Below are 16981 nucleotides of genomic sequence, written 5' to 3'. Positions count from 1 at the left end.
GAGCCAAATTATATGCTCTAATTAAATAATAGTTCTTTACAGACAAAAATCATTTAGATGGCTTAATTTAACTTGCTGGTCCCTATATAAATAGATTAAATAAATTTCCATAGTTTTTGTCATTGCAGTTCATAATTTGAATTATTTCTGAAAATTACATCTGATTCTGAATCTATTTTATTTTGTGTTTTACATTATAGCTGTATAAACATAATGTAATAAAACTCCTTTAAAAAATCAATGATTTATCATAAATATGGATTTCCTAATAGCTTTAAACTGAAAATGGCTAATCATAAGGAAGAGATGTAATTGTCATATTGGGCAACTCCCTGTCAATTGCTAATTAGCATACTGAATGTTTGGATGTGACAAACACTGCCGCAGTTAACTTAATTTCAATGCAATACCGTTAATTACAGTAGCAACGAACAGCAAAGCAAACAGGTAACAGTTAAAATACACTTCCATATAATGTCACTCTTCCTTATCATGGTAATTACTCTTTACAGAAAATTGTCAACAATTTGGCATCTATCAGTGTTAAAGAAATTGGTTAACTGCAAAATAAAAAGACCTCCTGGAAACAAAATTTGTAAATGAGATCTGAACTTTTCTCTATACACAATGCAGCAGCATCAATTATTCAGTCGAAGTGGTGAAATCTATGGTCCGTATACATGTAACCAAGTTGCAAATTCACACTTCCAACGAACTCATTGCAGAGCGCAGTAGAAATTTATCGACTTCCCATATTACCTAAGAGATGCATCAATTTTTGTTTGTGCTCTCTCTCTCTCTCTCTTACCATGAAAAAGTTAGAATGCTGGCACCAAGAAAGAAGTATAAATTTTAAACAGAGCACTGAAAGGACAACCATAAACATCTGTGCAATGAAGCACACTGCAAGAACAGCCATGTTCATAAAAGAGATGTAGAAAAGAGCATTGCTTTTTAATCCCCCAACTGCCAACTTAAAGACAGATCTTACTCCAATATCATTGAATGTCTTTATGACAAAGGAAGACTATAGAAAAATCTTTACATTTGCAATACATAAAGTCTGGATATTTCTCAATATCATCTAGTGGATTATATCATAGATCTAGTGTTTGTATCATCTAATGTTTTGTATCATCTAGTGTTTGTATCATCTAGTGCTTTGTATCATCTAATGCTTTGTATCATCTAATGCTTTGTATCATCTAATGTTTTGTATCATCTAGTGATTGTATCATCTAATGTTTTGTATCATCTAGTATTTGTATCATCTAGTGTTTTGTATCATCTAGTGTTTTGTATCATCTAATGCTTTGAATCATCTAGTGTTTTGTATCATCTAGTGTTTGTATCATCTAGTGCTTTGTATCATCTAATGCTTTGTATCATCTAATGTTTTGTATCATCTAATGCTTTGTATCATCTAATGCTTTGTATCATCTAATGTTTTGTATCATCTAGTGATTGTATCATCTAATGCTTTGTATCATCTAGTACTTTGTATCATCTAATGCTTTGTATCATCTAATGATTGTATCATCTAGTGTTTGTATCATCTAGTGTTTTGTATCATCTAATGCTTTGTATCATCTAATGCTTTGTATCATCTAGTGATTGTATCATCTAGTGTTTTGTATCATCTAGTGCTTTGTATCATCTAATGCTTTGTATCATCTAGTGATTGTATCATCTAATGCTTTGTATCATCTAGTACTTTGTATCATCTAGTGTTTGAATCATCTAATGCTTTGTATCATCTAGTCATTGTATCATCTAGTGTTTGTATCATCTAGTGTTTTGTATCATCTAGTGCTTTGTATCATCTAATGCTTTGTATCATCTAGTGATTGTATCATCTAATGTTTGTATCATCTAGTACTTTGTATCATCTAATGTTTTGTATCATCTAGTGTTTGTATCATCTAGTGCTTTGAATCATCTAGTGTTTGTATCATCTAATGTTTTGTATCATCTAATGATTGTATCATCTAGGCAGTGTTTGTATCATCTAGTGTTTTGTATCATCTAGTGCTATGTATCATCTAATGATTGTATCATCTAGTGTTTTGTATCATCTAGTGCTTTGTATCATCTAGTGTTTTGTATCATTTAGTACTTTGTATCATCTAGTGTTTGAATCATCTAATGCTTTGTATCATCTAGTCATTGTATCATCTAGTGTTTTGTATCATCTAGTGCTATGTATCATCTAATGATTGTATCATCTAGTGTTTTGTATCATCTAATGATTGTATCATCTAGTGTTTTGTATCATCTAGTATTTTGTATCATCTAGTGATTGTATCATTTAATGCTTTGTATCATCTAGTGTTTTGTATCATCTAGTACTTTGTATCATCTAATGTTTTGTATCATCTAGTGATTGTATCATCTAGTGTTTTGTATCCTCAAGTCATTGTATCATCTAGTGATTGTATCATTTAATGCTTTGTATCATCTAGTGTTTTGTATCATCTAGACAGTGATTGTATCATCTAGTGATTGTATCATCTAGTGTTTTGTATCCTCAAGTCATTGTATCATCTAGTGCTTTGTATCCTCAAGTCATTGTATCATCTAGTGATTGTATCATTTAATGCTTTGTATCATCTAGTGCTTTGTATCATCCTGAAATCAGAGCACATACACGTACATTGCATAGAGAAAACATAATTTATGCATCTTCTCATTGCACCTAATACATGATTTTCAGGTACGAGTCAATTAAGACCCAATTTTGTTTGCCATATGACAAACACCTACGAGCCCTCTAAATCTTACCTGTTTGGTGGCAGTGCTTGATGTAGTGATTTTTGCCCAGCGAATTCAACATATCAACACAGAGTTCATCGTGGAAAACCTGACACACACCCCCGTTCTGACGATAAGTGAAGGCCTTGCAGTTCTTGCAAGCCGCCTGGCAGTCAATAATGTCATTGGTAAAACTGACCGATACGTCACACATCATGAAGACGTTGTCAGAGTTCACTTTGATTTGTTCGTAACTACACGTCTTGTTGACTGAAAGAAAGAACATGTTACAATGAGTGGGGGTATTCTGCCTCAGTCTAAATACGACAAGTTGCTACTTGAATTCCCACCTTCGATTACTCAATTTTAAAATTATATAAAATTACTTAGCTAAAAACAATCATCGAATAAGATATTTTGATTTCGATAATTCTATCGGATCACCTTAATGTAGAATTTTCTACTGTGGTCAATGATAAATCATCATATTCATTTTTCTTGTCAACATGGATTTTGCTTATCTTTTGATACTGCCTTCCAAATTAAAATCCAACATGCGACACAAACAGATAAAAACACAACACATATAGTTACTGTACATTACAGGTCACAAACAGGGGACTTGTTTATTACATTGATGACCCCTCAAAATAGATTGACAAAACATTTATACCCACAATACAAAATCATTCCTTCAAACTAACAATTATTAATTTTTTCCCCCATGAAATAAATTTTATGCAGGAAGCATGCACATCTGCATTTTGTTAAAGTCAATATTAACAGTTGTTCAAATATGTTGGACAGAAACGTTTCTGAAACTATCAATTTTGCTGTTTGGTTCAAATTTTTCGACTATTGTAATCGTAAAAAATGTGAATAAAGATCATACTTATAAAAGATTTTAATCATCGTTTATTATGATTATTTTTCTAAGAAAATGTAAATATTTTGTATCCTTTATTTTCAATAAATCTATGACCTCACGTCACCTGATTGTTACACACAGAAAAAAAAATGTGCAGAGAAAGGATATTGGGTGTGGCACGAATACAGAGATTATACGCATACTAATAATATATGTATACCCGATTTTTGTTTACAGCGAATGACCTCATACAAGGTCATTCTGGGATTAGGCCAGTAGGTGACATCTTGCCCACTTTCAAAGAATGCACACAGGCCACTCTCTGTGGCGTATTCAAATCCTATGCATGTCTTATGTTGTTCACAGCGATCAAGGCAGTTGTCCCGGGAACTGGCCTTAGATGTTACTATCTGTTTCCCCCAAAGTACCCCTTCCAGTTTCTCATGCACCCGATACTCACATCGGACACCTACATATATAACAATTAAACGAAATCACTTAAATAATAGGATACAGTCATTTTAAAAATTTTTTTTTAAAAAGCTATATATCATACATACTAGGTACTTTCATTTAACAGAAACTACAAAATAGCATAGCTATTCCTTCCAAAAGCACTAAGAATTTTTTCAATGCAGCTGAATATAAGTTCCCCAAATTATCATCTTCGTTAGCCAAGGGTTTACGATTCACTAAGCTTCTCTACAATTGTAGAGAAGTGGAGCGGATCGTAAACCCTTAATTAGCTAGCGAAGATGCCAAATCATATGACTGAAAACAATTTGCATTTTTAAAAAAAACAGTAGAAAGATTATTAATGAAATGAAGAGAATGAGGTAACACCCTAAATAGATTTGTTGATGACGTTATGAACTCTTGCACATGTACATCCATCTCTTTCCGAAAAACAACATTGAGCATCACCCTTAGCTAGCAAAGATAGTGCACACCACTCTGACGTAAATAGTGAAGCATGATGTCAAGGAAAATGTGGTCATCTAAGTTTCTTGACTATAATTTAGCATTTAAAAATAAATTGTTTTACACAACTTTGTGCAGACAAAATAAATTGTTTTACACAAGTTTGTGCAGACTTATGCTGTTGTTCTGTATCCATTTTTGCGTTAACGTCTGAAATGATCACATGACTGTCACTTTTTGCGTTAACGTCTGAAATGATCATGTGACTGTCACTTTTTGCGTTAACGTCTGAAATGATCACATGACTGTCACTTTCTGCGTCTGAAATGATCACATGACTGTTACTTTTTGCGTCTGAAATGATCACATGACTGTCACTTTTTAAAACATGCAGTACAGATGGATAAGTGACAGTGAAATTGAGTACTTCTGGTTAAACATTTAATTATGATAAGGCATGTGGGCATCCTTTAAATACAGTCTGTACATACATGCAGGAATTGAGTTACATACGATGAAATTTAAATCTTTAAAGATTAAAGAAATCCTGGTTTTATCAATTTCAATACAATCCCTTATAATCTCAATTCAATTCCATAATCATGTTTTAATGTAACTCGAACAGGTAAAACTGCTATTCGCCTACTGAATTAAATCATACAATTAATGGCTCATTGGTGTCCGCAGCAAACAGTATCAAAGTTTTATGGAAATGACATATTGGGTGCAAGATTTGAAAAAAAACTATGAAAGCAAACACGAAACATTAGTGCAGTCAATAAATGAAATGCATTATAAATATGACATCGAGACGGTTTTGTAAAGCTTATTTTTCTTTTATATATCTAGTCATGGTATAATCCACCAACCATCAATAATAGCTAGTCTAGTCCCCAGAGTCAACACAGAACATTCACAACATTGTATGCAGACAAAACAACCTAACATCCAATGCGTCTGCCATTAGGCTGCATCCCTGTGAGAGATCAATGTCTTTCGAGCTTTCACATGCATGAGATGCTGATGGCAGTTCTTCCCAAAATACAATTTCAAGCCAAATATTTATATAAAACAGTTAATCAGAACCCCCTTCCAACTGAAATTGCTGGAATGCATATATCATGATTACGACTATCCAGTAAAAATAAAAACAAGAGGCTCATGGATCACATATTGCTTAAATGAGTGGTTCATTCTTCCAAGTCAATTTTATCCCACTCTACCACTATACCAGGAGACTTTTAGAAATCTACACTATATCAGTATTCTTGCATATCAATTTGAAAAAATTATATAGCCTTATGGCTCTTGAGAAAAGGTTTTCATTTTCCTATATATTTCAAGACATATCCAATTTTTTGCCTTCAAATATCTTTACAAATTGCAATGATAGCCAGTTCCTCATAAAAGTGCTGCAGTTATAAACGACACACATAAGAATATTGATAAATATAGTATGTCTATTTTAACGGCTGGGAATTTCAACAGAAATGAATGAAAATATAAAAAATCAATTTCATTTTTGAAACATATGAACTGTAATTCTTCATGTTGGCATACTTTTTCATTTAGCACTAATGTGCAGACAAAATTAATGTGCTTCATGATGTAGGCCAGCATGAAACATCACAGTTCACACCCTCGTGTATTTCCTAAAACAAAATTCATTTCAAAAGTAAGACCTAAAACTATGGCCCCACTCATCTCCTTACAAGGGGGAGGGGGCATGGTTTTAATAAACTCAAAGATTTAAAAGAATATTATGATGATGCTTGCATATTGGCTCAGCACACAGTAACTCTATGGTTCATAAGATTTAAAAAGAATTTTCCTATTTCTTCTTAAAACCCAAATGTGACCCTAATATTGGTTCCTTGGTCATATTGTGAATATAAGGATGCTTTTCCAATATATTTCTGAGTATAACTCTTTTGATGGCTACGCGTAGGTCAAGATCTGAAGAAACTGAATCTTTATCATACTAAAAGTAGCTTAAATCTTCATTATAGAAGATTTGAAGAGATTGTCCGGGCTTCATTATATACATCTGTACATGAATAGTAGGAATCTTTCATGTAAGATTTGGCTTTTCAGATTCATTGGTTCTTGAGAAGTATTTTTAAATACCTCCACTAATTTCCAATTCCCTTATCATCTCCCCTTGAAAGGGGTGTGACGTCATTTGAACAAACTCGAATCCTATTTATCCAAGGATGTTTTGTGCCAAGTCTTGCTGAAATTGGTCGAGTGATTCTTGAGAGATTGAAAATGAGAAGTCTACAGACACAAAGATGACATAAAAAAATTGATCAGAAAAGTTTACTTGAGCTCAGGTGAGCTAAAAATAAGCCTCCCTGTAGCAATCTCCTGAGAACCAGATACATAACGAAATTACAAGGCATTATCCTTACAAAGTTAATTGACTTGTCTCAGCAATTCAAAGCAAATTTAGTTGAAACATATATTCCCATTACAATAATTTAAAGACCAAAAAGTGTAATTTCCATTAATATTTAAATTTGTGATGTGCATGATTGACATGTTATTGTTGACGGTCAATCAGCAGGCCGCAAATATGGAAACCACTCCAGTGTCGTAAAAGCTTTGAAAGGTTACATGTAACCAATATCATTTGCAATTTCTTCCAAAAAGAAATGCAAACTTTCAACTGTTTCCCATATAAAATCTATATTTTACTGTTATTAAATGTCGATATGATGGATACCATTAAATTAAAATTTATGTAATACATAAAAATGAAAAAAAATAAATATGAAAACAGTAAAAAGCAGGAGAAAAAAAATGTCCTAGAAAACAATATTATTTCAAGAACCTCTAAGAGTGTACACTGATTTGCTGTTTGTGTAACACACACCTCTGACAATCTTGTTGTTCCGTGCGGGCTGAATGATCTGTGGAGTTTCCTTCTGACTGGCGCAGGCTTCCCCAGAGTCGATCTTGATGTGTTTCTGCTTCACACAGGCATGCCTGTGGAGTTCACAGTGGCTGGGGTACACCACCCCATCGGAACCACACACCGCGTGGGCGTGATTAGAGCAAAGGGTCTCGTCCCCGCACACACAGAATCCAATTTGACACACTCGACCGGACGGACAGTCAAGGTCCAATTTACAGGATACTACAAAATAATCTTAAAATGATAAGGTTGGCTTTGTCGTAAAGACCCATAACTCATCTTAATGCTACTCACTTTACTATAGTCGTATTTACATTCTGTTTTTATCCATTAAAATATCAGAAACATATATATTATGGAAATAGTAAGAAATTATAATAAAACTGATTTATATTGTTGTTTTAAATTTAAGTGTAAAAAATACCATCTGAAGTCGAATGAATTTTTTTTTATGATGTGCATTATTCATTTGTCTGCTCATCATGTATAATTCATACCAGCATGAATTTCATAAAAAAAAAAAATCATGCAATGCTTACTGAAGTAAACCAACTTTTATTAGCAAGAGACCAACATCTGTCAGAATTATGCAACTGCCTGACGATCACTTGCAGGATAATCGATAAGACACTAAATGATCACTGGAGTGTTCGTGTATTCTCAAATACAAAACAAAACTCATAAAAAATCATTCTGCATTAAGCTTATATACCGTGAGGTTTAGATAAGATGTGCTTAGCTTCCTTCCTCTTATTCTTTCTGTCTGATACAGGTGTTACTCTGGTTGGTCTAGTTGTTGGTGGATTTGGCCTGGTAGAGGGTGCTGCTGTGGTGGAAGAAATTTTGACCTTTGACCTTTCAGTTTTCTGCTTTGGAGCACTAGTGAGCCCCTTCTTCTGTATGGGCAACTCCGTCACCATAGGTTTTATTGTTTGGGTAGGTCTGACTTGGTGCTTGGTGACTGCCTTTGGCAAACTATCAGAGTCCCGGTTTTCCTGTATTTTTTTAATGACTCCCACCATAGAATCATCTTTCACACTTTCCTTGCTTTTGTCTTTGAGTTTTGATAACGTATTGGGTTTCTGTGTTGTTTTCTGAGGAATTTTATCTTTCGTAACACGAGACGGAGTAGCTTCCGGCTGTGATTGGATATCCCCCTGTGTATGTTTCATCGCTGCCTCATTCTGATCACTGTCATCTCGTAACACGACATCGGTCTCAGAATACGGTAATTGCCCACCGTACACATCCTTGATTACCTCTGTCATCTGATCATTCCATTTCGATGAAGGGCCCTCATCCTTTATCATCAGTTTGACACTTGTAATTTTATGATTTTCCTCTGCCATATGCTGATTGGAGCTTTTCACCTTCTCCTTGTCCCTCTGTGGAGCTTGACTTGGACTAACATCTTCATTGTGTTGTGTCTGCATTTGGTGATGTGGAACCACTGTTGGAGATTGCTTTGCTAAGGATTTAACTGTTGTCTTTGCTTTCACTTCATTGTCAATTTTATGCAAATTCACACTTTTAAGTATGTCAGAACCAACAGATTTATCTCCCTTTGTTTCCGAAGATTTGGTTTCCTTTTCAGGAAAGTAGATTTTGTTGATGGCTGGAGGTCTCCAATAGCCAATGTAACCTGGGTCATTGTACAACTTGCCATGTTTCTGAAATACATAATATTACGGCTGTATTAAATAATATCATTTCTGCGTGTTCTTTGGTTGGTATACTATTTCGACTGTATTAAATATCATTTCTGCGTGTTGTAAGGTTGGTTAATTATTTTTTTCTTTTACATCCTGTCGAATTTTTTTTATACTTATATTGAGATGTCACAAGCTGTAGGTGAAGTCAATACAAATCTAGACCTATGCTTAGCACTCAGGGCTATCTAGCAGTGAGGTTTTTTAATGTGCCAATGCCTGCCTTAACACAGCACCTTTATTTTTAAGGTCATATCTGAAAGACCTGCGATTCTCACTTCTAAATGCAGAACATCTGGCAAAGGAGCACTTACATGTACCTACTACCTATATTTACTTACTAGGTTTAATGCAGCCAATTGGCAAGAGCAGGACCCAAACTAATACGACCTGCCGGTTAAGAAGCGAACACTGTGAGGTACCACGACCAGTTGTATAAATGTAAAGAGACATTCTGCTCCTATACATACAATAATTTACACTGCACATATTCATGTAATGACATTCTACTTGTATGCATGTGAAATGTGTTTATTACTAACACGAATGGTTAAATTTTGGGGATAATTTAGCATATTTCAACTTCGACAATCAGGAATGATCATGCAGTAATCATCGTTTTCATTTGTTCTGACTCCACCCCCGTTAATACACAGGGCATCTTGTTTTCTTCTCAAATACATCAATGAAAGGAATGTGACTATTGTTTTTATTGCTAAATTTCCTGAAGGAGATACTGCATCTGAATGCAACATCTTCAGATATCACTGAGCTAAACGCATTGCTGCAAAGTGACTCACCGAGTCCATTATATGCTTCCATGGTAACCAACTCAATAATAACAATATTCATGAATAAACTCTTTCTATGGATCTGTTTAGTGACTACATCAAATTAAAATCCGAAAAATTATTGAAATTTTTATTTTCTATGATGGGATAAATTGCATTTTCATCAACAGTGTTCTAAAATTTTCATCACACTAGCGAAACTAAATCTTTGGATTGGCTTTCTGAATCAACTTCTGTTATCAACCTGAAACCTTACCAATTCCACACCGACTTCCTAATATGAATATCAGCTTATTTGAGCTGATTGTAAAATCAATCTTTGGGCTTCATCTTGTGGTGCCAACCTCCCCGATATTTTTCTGTGGTATTGATTAAGCTGTTAACCTTTTCAATAGCAATTGTCCGTGAGGGATAGGATTGAATGAGTTGTCATTGATACCCAAGTACATGAGTATCAATCATTAAAACAATACATTCCCATGGAAATGTCATAGCTATTAGTCCTGTATATCAGACATCATCCATTATGCTTATATATCATGACCTTGCAACTTAATAGACCATGCAACATGCCACATATCATGTATCAAAACTTGTTTCTAAACTTATCGAATTACTATAATAGTTAGCACAGTGTTATTTCAAAAAATTATATTTAACTTTCAGACACCTTGCATAAAACCATGGTATTTAAATGTTCAATCTGCACTTGAGCATCTTCTCTGCTGAGAGTGGTTTAAATATTGGAGCTTGGGATGAGTTCATCAGCAAGGTGAGTCATTCTAATGTAGTATGTGTCATTCATTAAAAACCACAAAAATCAATGAAGCCTTGTATTGCTTCATATTTCATGTCTGAAATTGTGAATATTCCGACCAAGCTTAGCTTTACATTGTACAGAGCATCACATGCCAGAGAACTTGGACTAGGTCACCTGTTGTACAACAACATGAGATATAAAATTATACCTTGCTGCATGAATGATTTTCAAATTCAAAGATGAAAGCATGACTGAGTGCTGCATGGTTGTGAATTTGCTGATGAAATAGTCTTTAACTGTGTATGGCAAAACAATGTAAATTAGATTCCAGCAAACAGGAAACAAACTACCAATCATGCTTCAATTCAGAGTAGTCTGATTTTACAGTATATGCATTATCCAATCAGGTCACAAGACAGAACAGTGGGTTATTTTACAGTATATGCATTATCCAATCAGGTCACAGGACAGAACAGTGAGTTATTTTACAGCAATGTATTATCCAATCAGGTCACAAGACAGAGCAGTGAGTTATTTTACAGTATGCAATATCCAATCAGGTCACAAGACATAGAAGTGAGTTATTTTACAGTATATGCATTGTCCAATCAGGTCACAGGACAGAGCAGTGAGTTATTTTACAGTATATGCATTATCCAATTAGGTCACAGGACAGAGCAGTGAGTTATTTTACAGTAATGCATTATCCAATCAGGTCACAAGACAGAGCAGTGAGTTATTTTACAGTATGTGCATTATCCAATCAGGTCACAGGACAGAGCAGCAAGTTATTTTACAGTACATGTATTATCCAATCAGGTCACAGGACAGAGCAGTGAGTTATTTTACAGTAATGCATTATCCAATCAGGTCACAAGACAGACCAGCGAGTTATTTAACAGTATACAGTGCTCCCTCGATATATTGCCAACTTTTGTTCAAGATGAATTTGGGCAATAAAGTGGGGGTGGAACGAATTCACCATTACGGACAATTCACTGAGCAGTCAAAATAAATTTAATACCATAAAGTTATTTGGACTCCAACAGTATAAAAATTTAGATTATCTTGAGTAATTCAGCAATTATTAGTAATTAACCTGAATATTTTGTCCATACTGTCACACTTCAACGCACCTCTATCAAAGTACAGGTGTGATTACTGATGGGTGTTAGGTAATTGGCATTATTATGGAGGGTAAACCCTATAACATTTGCCATTTGTTTGTGAAAATCAGTGGCATATGGCATTATGCAGAGTTGGCATTATAACGGGGGTATTAACATGGGAGGAAATCTGTTCTTCAGGATTTTTAGGCAATAAGTGGGGGTGGCATTATAATGGGGGGCAATATATCGAGGGAGCACTGTATATGCATTATCCAATCAGGTGACAAGACAGAGCAGCGAGTTATTTTACAGTATGCATTATCCAATCAGGTCACAAGACAGAGCAGCGAGTTATTTTAACAGTAATGCATTATCCAATCAGGTCACAAGACAGAGCAGCGAGTTATTTTACAGTATGCATTATCCAATCAGGTCACAAGACAGAGCAGTGAGTTATTTACAGTAATGCATTATCCATCCCATCCAAAAGCCAGAGGGCAGTGTGATTTTACTGTATTACCAATATTAGAGGGCAAAGCCCTCTCACGGCCCAAAGGGCCGTGAGAGCAGAGCTCTCCTTATAGGTAACACATATATACATGTTTAAAAGGAAAATATAGAAAACTAATGAAAAATTAAACCATACCTATGGAACTTGAAAAGTTTGGTCCCAATGGCGTTGATTTGAATACTATCGCATGGACATGTATTTCTCCATTTTGAATCTCGTGTACCCATGCAAGTTCACATCGTTCTGAGATGTTACATAAAATCCATAAAAGTATGCAAATCTTATTTCCTTAATCATATATATAATCACTTCTTGATTAACGCGAATTGTGTGTAACGTTTCTGTTTGTGTATTTGCTAAACACCGATGCTGAATATGACATCGCAATGCACTGTTTACATCAGTTGCATAGCGTTTCCCGCGTTCAATGAATAGGCGGATCAAAAATGTCTAAAGTTAGAATACTTTGATCGAGCTCTGTCCTCACATGTTAGATGCTAATATTTCTGGATATTTTTTGTCCTGTTATGGATTGCCAATATTTTTTGCTTTGCCCTCAAACACGGTCACGCTGTTAGACATATTATTCCACTATTTTAAACATGTTAGATGTTTAAACTAGTATGATCAAATAACTTTTCCTCAATCACTTAAACTAAAGCTAGACAGAAGCTGTCACATGATCAGAGACGGATTACCTGTGAGATCGGTAAAGGCAAAGCTAGCCAGAAGCTATCAGAAACAGAATACCTGTGAGATCGGTAAGGGCATAGCTCGACAGAAGCTGTCACATGATCAGAGACGGAATACCTGCCAGATCGGTAAAGGCAAAGCTAGACAGAAGCTGTCAAATGATCAGAGACGGAATACCTGCGAGATCGGTAAGGGCATGTCATATTTGACAAGAGATAACAGATTGCTGCTGAAGCAAAAAAGCCTTGGCAATCTGCAAACTAATTCCTGAATTTACAACATCAAGAACACAAATAGATCTGTCACTTGTCTCTGAATAGATATAAAATCAATTTTTTCCTACTGGAAATCCACAGAGAAAATCAAGGTCCTATTCAATTAAGAAAGGTCGGATTTCTAAGACTGTCATCAGTAATGATCACTGGGAGAACAGAAGGAAACTTTAACCTTGAGGGAATACAAAGTGCTTATATAGCCCTACACTTGAGGGAATACAAACAGCCTTTACAGTGTATATGTAGACCTACACTTGAGGGAATACAAACTGTCTTTATAGTGTATATGTAGACCTACACTTGAGGGAATACAAACTGTCTTTACAGTGTATATGTAGACCTACACTTGAGGGAATACAAACTGTCTTTACAGTGTATATGTAGACCTACACTTGAGGGAATACAAACTGCCTCTACAGTGTATATATACACCTACACTTGAGGGAATACAAACTGTCTTTACAGTTTATATGTAGACCTACACTTGAGGGAATACAAACTGTCTTTACAGTGTATATGTAGACCTACACTTGAGGGAATACAAACAGTCTTTACAGTGTATATGTAGACCTACACTTGAGGGAATACAAACTGTCTTTACAGTGTATATGTAGACCTACACTTGAGGGAATACAAACTGTCTTTATAGTGTATATATAGACCTACACTTGAGGGAATACAAACTGCCTTCCAGATACATAGTTGTCATAATTGCACCTAACAATTAACCTTTAGACTTTCTTGGAGCCCACAGGACCACAGAGAGAGATTTTGAAGATAGCATTTTATCTTTCACATGTATAATTCATTAAGTGATCTACTATCGAATCATTTCTTGATTAATGAAGGTTCTGACAGATAGGCAACTTCATTTATCATGCAGAAGAATATAGGACCTGTATGGCAAACATCCATTCGATTCTCCTCTGGATACACGAGAAAACGCATGGAATGAAAGTATAGCAGTATTTTTCTTTATTTGATATTCTTCTTCATAATGTAATTAAGCTTTCCTTCAGACAATTAAAACACATAAATCATATAAATTTCACCAATCTGTGAACAAATAACAGTTTTGCTTGAAATAATATACAATGTATACATACTTGTAATAATACGAATATCTAAAATCAGTCTCTTTTCAAAACGACAATTAGCATTGTCTTTTGAACATTTTCTAAAGGCTGAGTCATTATGTGTATGCATTATCAGGATTTGGTATAATTTTCCGTGAGTGCTGTGTAATGATATAGATCCAGTCACAGCTTTTAGGCATATTCCATTAAAGACATAAAAAAAATCATAGCCTCAATTCCCAGCAGTCCTTAGAATACGATAAGCATGCAATTCCAATACATTTGGTATCTCTACCGTCTTCATACTAATTCATCAATCACTGCAGGCATGGGAACCTAGTACACAGTACCCTGAACATCAATGAGAACAGAAGCACTATAAACCAGTCACGATCCAAATTACAATGTTTAACAATGTTTAATTGAGATACTTTTCTTTACCAAAAGAAATGGCCATCATTTACAATTTTAACTCGAAAATGAAAACTTATGACCCGTAATATTTATGGTGGCAACTTCAATAAGTTAGTGGAGTTCGAAAAATGATTTCCACTCTGTGTATGATCAGCTTAGAATTGCTGGTGATTATGAAGGTTGATAAAACACTGTCACTGTCATGTCAAGATTTAAATTGGGAGCACTCGGATAAAAACTCATAATCTACCATTATAATTATAAATTCCATTTTGTTATTGAGAACAATATCATTTGCACGTACTTTCGTAAGACTCGTCAAACAATCAATCAATCAATCGCAAGACTCTATAGTCATTCCTGAATATCTGGTGAATAAACTGTTACAATTTACTACAGATAAAAGACCTAAGTGATAAATAATGAATTGCGAATATAAGCAATACATCATTGTATTCACACGAAAGTAACATATCTCACAAAATAAAAGTGATCAATTGTAACAATACTTAATAATTGTGACAGTGAAACCAATATTTTGATCAAATTGGCCAGCTACAGTTAGTCACAAAAATTAATCACAGAGTGTGATGAGGGATTGACATTTTTTTAACAATTGGCTCTTCAAATAATAATTGATACATGTTCTAATGCCATCATGTCCGTGAACATTTTCTTGCACAAAGCTAAGTGAAAAAAATATCATTTTGAGGGAAATCAGATTAAATATGCTGATCTTGACAGGTGTAATCATTAGTATTATGAAACTTAATTTGCTGTATATGACGTATTTGGGAAGATCAATATAAAATAAATGAAGTATTTCTGAGCCCATTTCTTATCCCTTAATTGGCATATTTTAGAACACTAAAAATCCACAAGCTTCAAGATGGCTCCCTGCAGACCCCCTGTCTTCAACAGGGATTTCAACCATCCCCCGAACTTGAATTATCATCGATATACAGATATAACTGTTTTAGAAAATTCCATAGGCATCAACAACATGCAAGTATAGCCATTCATCACATCAACAAATCATAACAGTTGATTTTTAAGACACTGAGCTAATTGGAATATTATCTACATCTTTGTTTAAATAAAATCGGGTTATGATTATTAGAATAATCATAATTATAGAAACGCAACTTCAAATTAACATATATAGGAAGCATATGCATGTACATATATATATACATATCTAATGTAAAGCTAAATGTAAAGCTTTTGAAGATTTGAAATGAAAGTGCTAAAGCTTTACTAAACGTCTTCGTGTATCTTTTTTTTATTTTTTACCTATACTTTTACCGATCATTGCCAAAAGTAATTATTATCTCTCTCTCTCTCTCTCTATATATATATATATATACACAAACACTTTGGTTTTGAAACTTTTCAACCAAATTAAAGTATTGAGCAAATCAGGATGCATGCAACATATCAATGAAAAGGTTTTCAAAACGATTAATTACATGCAATTTACTAGATGAATTAAGCTACATATGAAAGTAAACAAAACCAGCATTACAATGTGAATGCTTGTGGACACTTTATATGGAATCAAAGAGATTGGCTGAAGCTGATATCTAAACATACATGTAAGACATATATATAATCCTCGATCCCTCCCCCAATGTGGCAATATCAAAAAGGATCAGTCATGAATTTAGAATGTCTATATGATGACAGGGAAAATATGGGTTAAGTCTACAAGTGAAAGGCAACCATTAACACTAAGTTTGATCTCTATCAAGCAAAGGGTTCTAAAAACATTGAGTGGACAATATTTTCTTATGACCGGAATAGTCTGATCTTTGACCTTGTGACCTCAAAATTAATAGGGGTAATTTTACTCCTTAGTATATGCCATTGTACCAAGACCGGTGGCTGTCAAGCAGAGGATTCTCAAGATATGCTGCATTGAGACAACAATATCTTCCTACATCAAGACTAGTCTGACCTTGTGACTTCAAAATCAAAAGAGGCATTTACTTCAGTGTTTGGTGACTTTCAAGCAAGGGGTTCTCAAGATATGGAGTGAAAATATCTTCCCATGTCCAGAGTGGATTGACCCTTGACCTTTGACTTCGTGACATCAAATCAATGGGGGTCATCCACTCCTTAGAGGAAATCAGTATAACAAATTTTAAGTCTGTCTAGCAAAAGGTTCTCAAAAAATTATATGGTCT

The 16981-nt window shown here is 34.5% G+C and overlaps 1 protein-coding gene across 11 annotated transcripts in view; it reads right to left on the bottom strand.

Annotated features, from left to right (window-relative positions):
• The window catches only part of LOC125668320 (follistatin-related protein 5-like), a 52193-nt gene that overhangs the window by 25169 nt on the left and 10043 nt on the right, over window positions 1–16981 (bottom strand). For 6 of the 11 annotated variants that reach the window (XM_056163731.1, XM_056163734.1, XM_056163733.1 and 3 more), the window contains 3 exons: window positions 8170–9127; window positions 7416–7679; window positions 2782–3021 (listed from right to left, as the gene is read on the bottom strand). In XM_056163731.1, coding sequence (XP_056019706.1) covers window positions 2782–3021; window positions 7416–7679; window positions 8170–9127 — 1462 coding nt within the window. Of the gene's footprint in view, window positions 1–2781; window positions 3022–3839; window positions 4089–7415; window positions 7680–8169; window positions 9128–16981 lie in introns of all 11 variants that reach the window. The other 5 variants (XM_056163729.1, XM_056163727.1, XM_056163728.1 and 2 more) reach the window with 1 other exon arrangement.

This window comes from Ostrea edulis, chromosome 4 (assembly GCF_947568905.1).
Source record: "Ostrea edulis chromosome 4, xbOstEdul1.1, whole genome shotgun sequence".
Lineage (NCBI taxonomy): Eukaryota > Metazoa > Mollusca > Bivalvia > Ostreida > Ostreidae > Ostrea > Ostrea edulis.
Note: the sequence above shows the minus strand (reverse complement) of the source record. Positions and strands in the feature narration are given on the sequence as shown.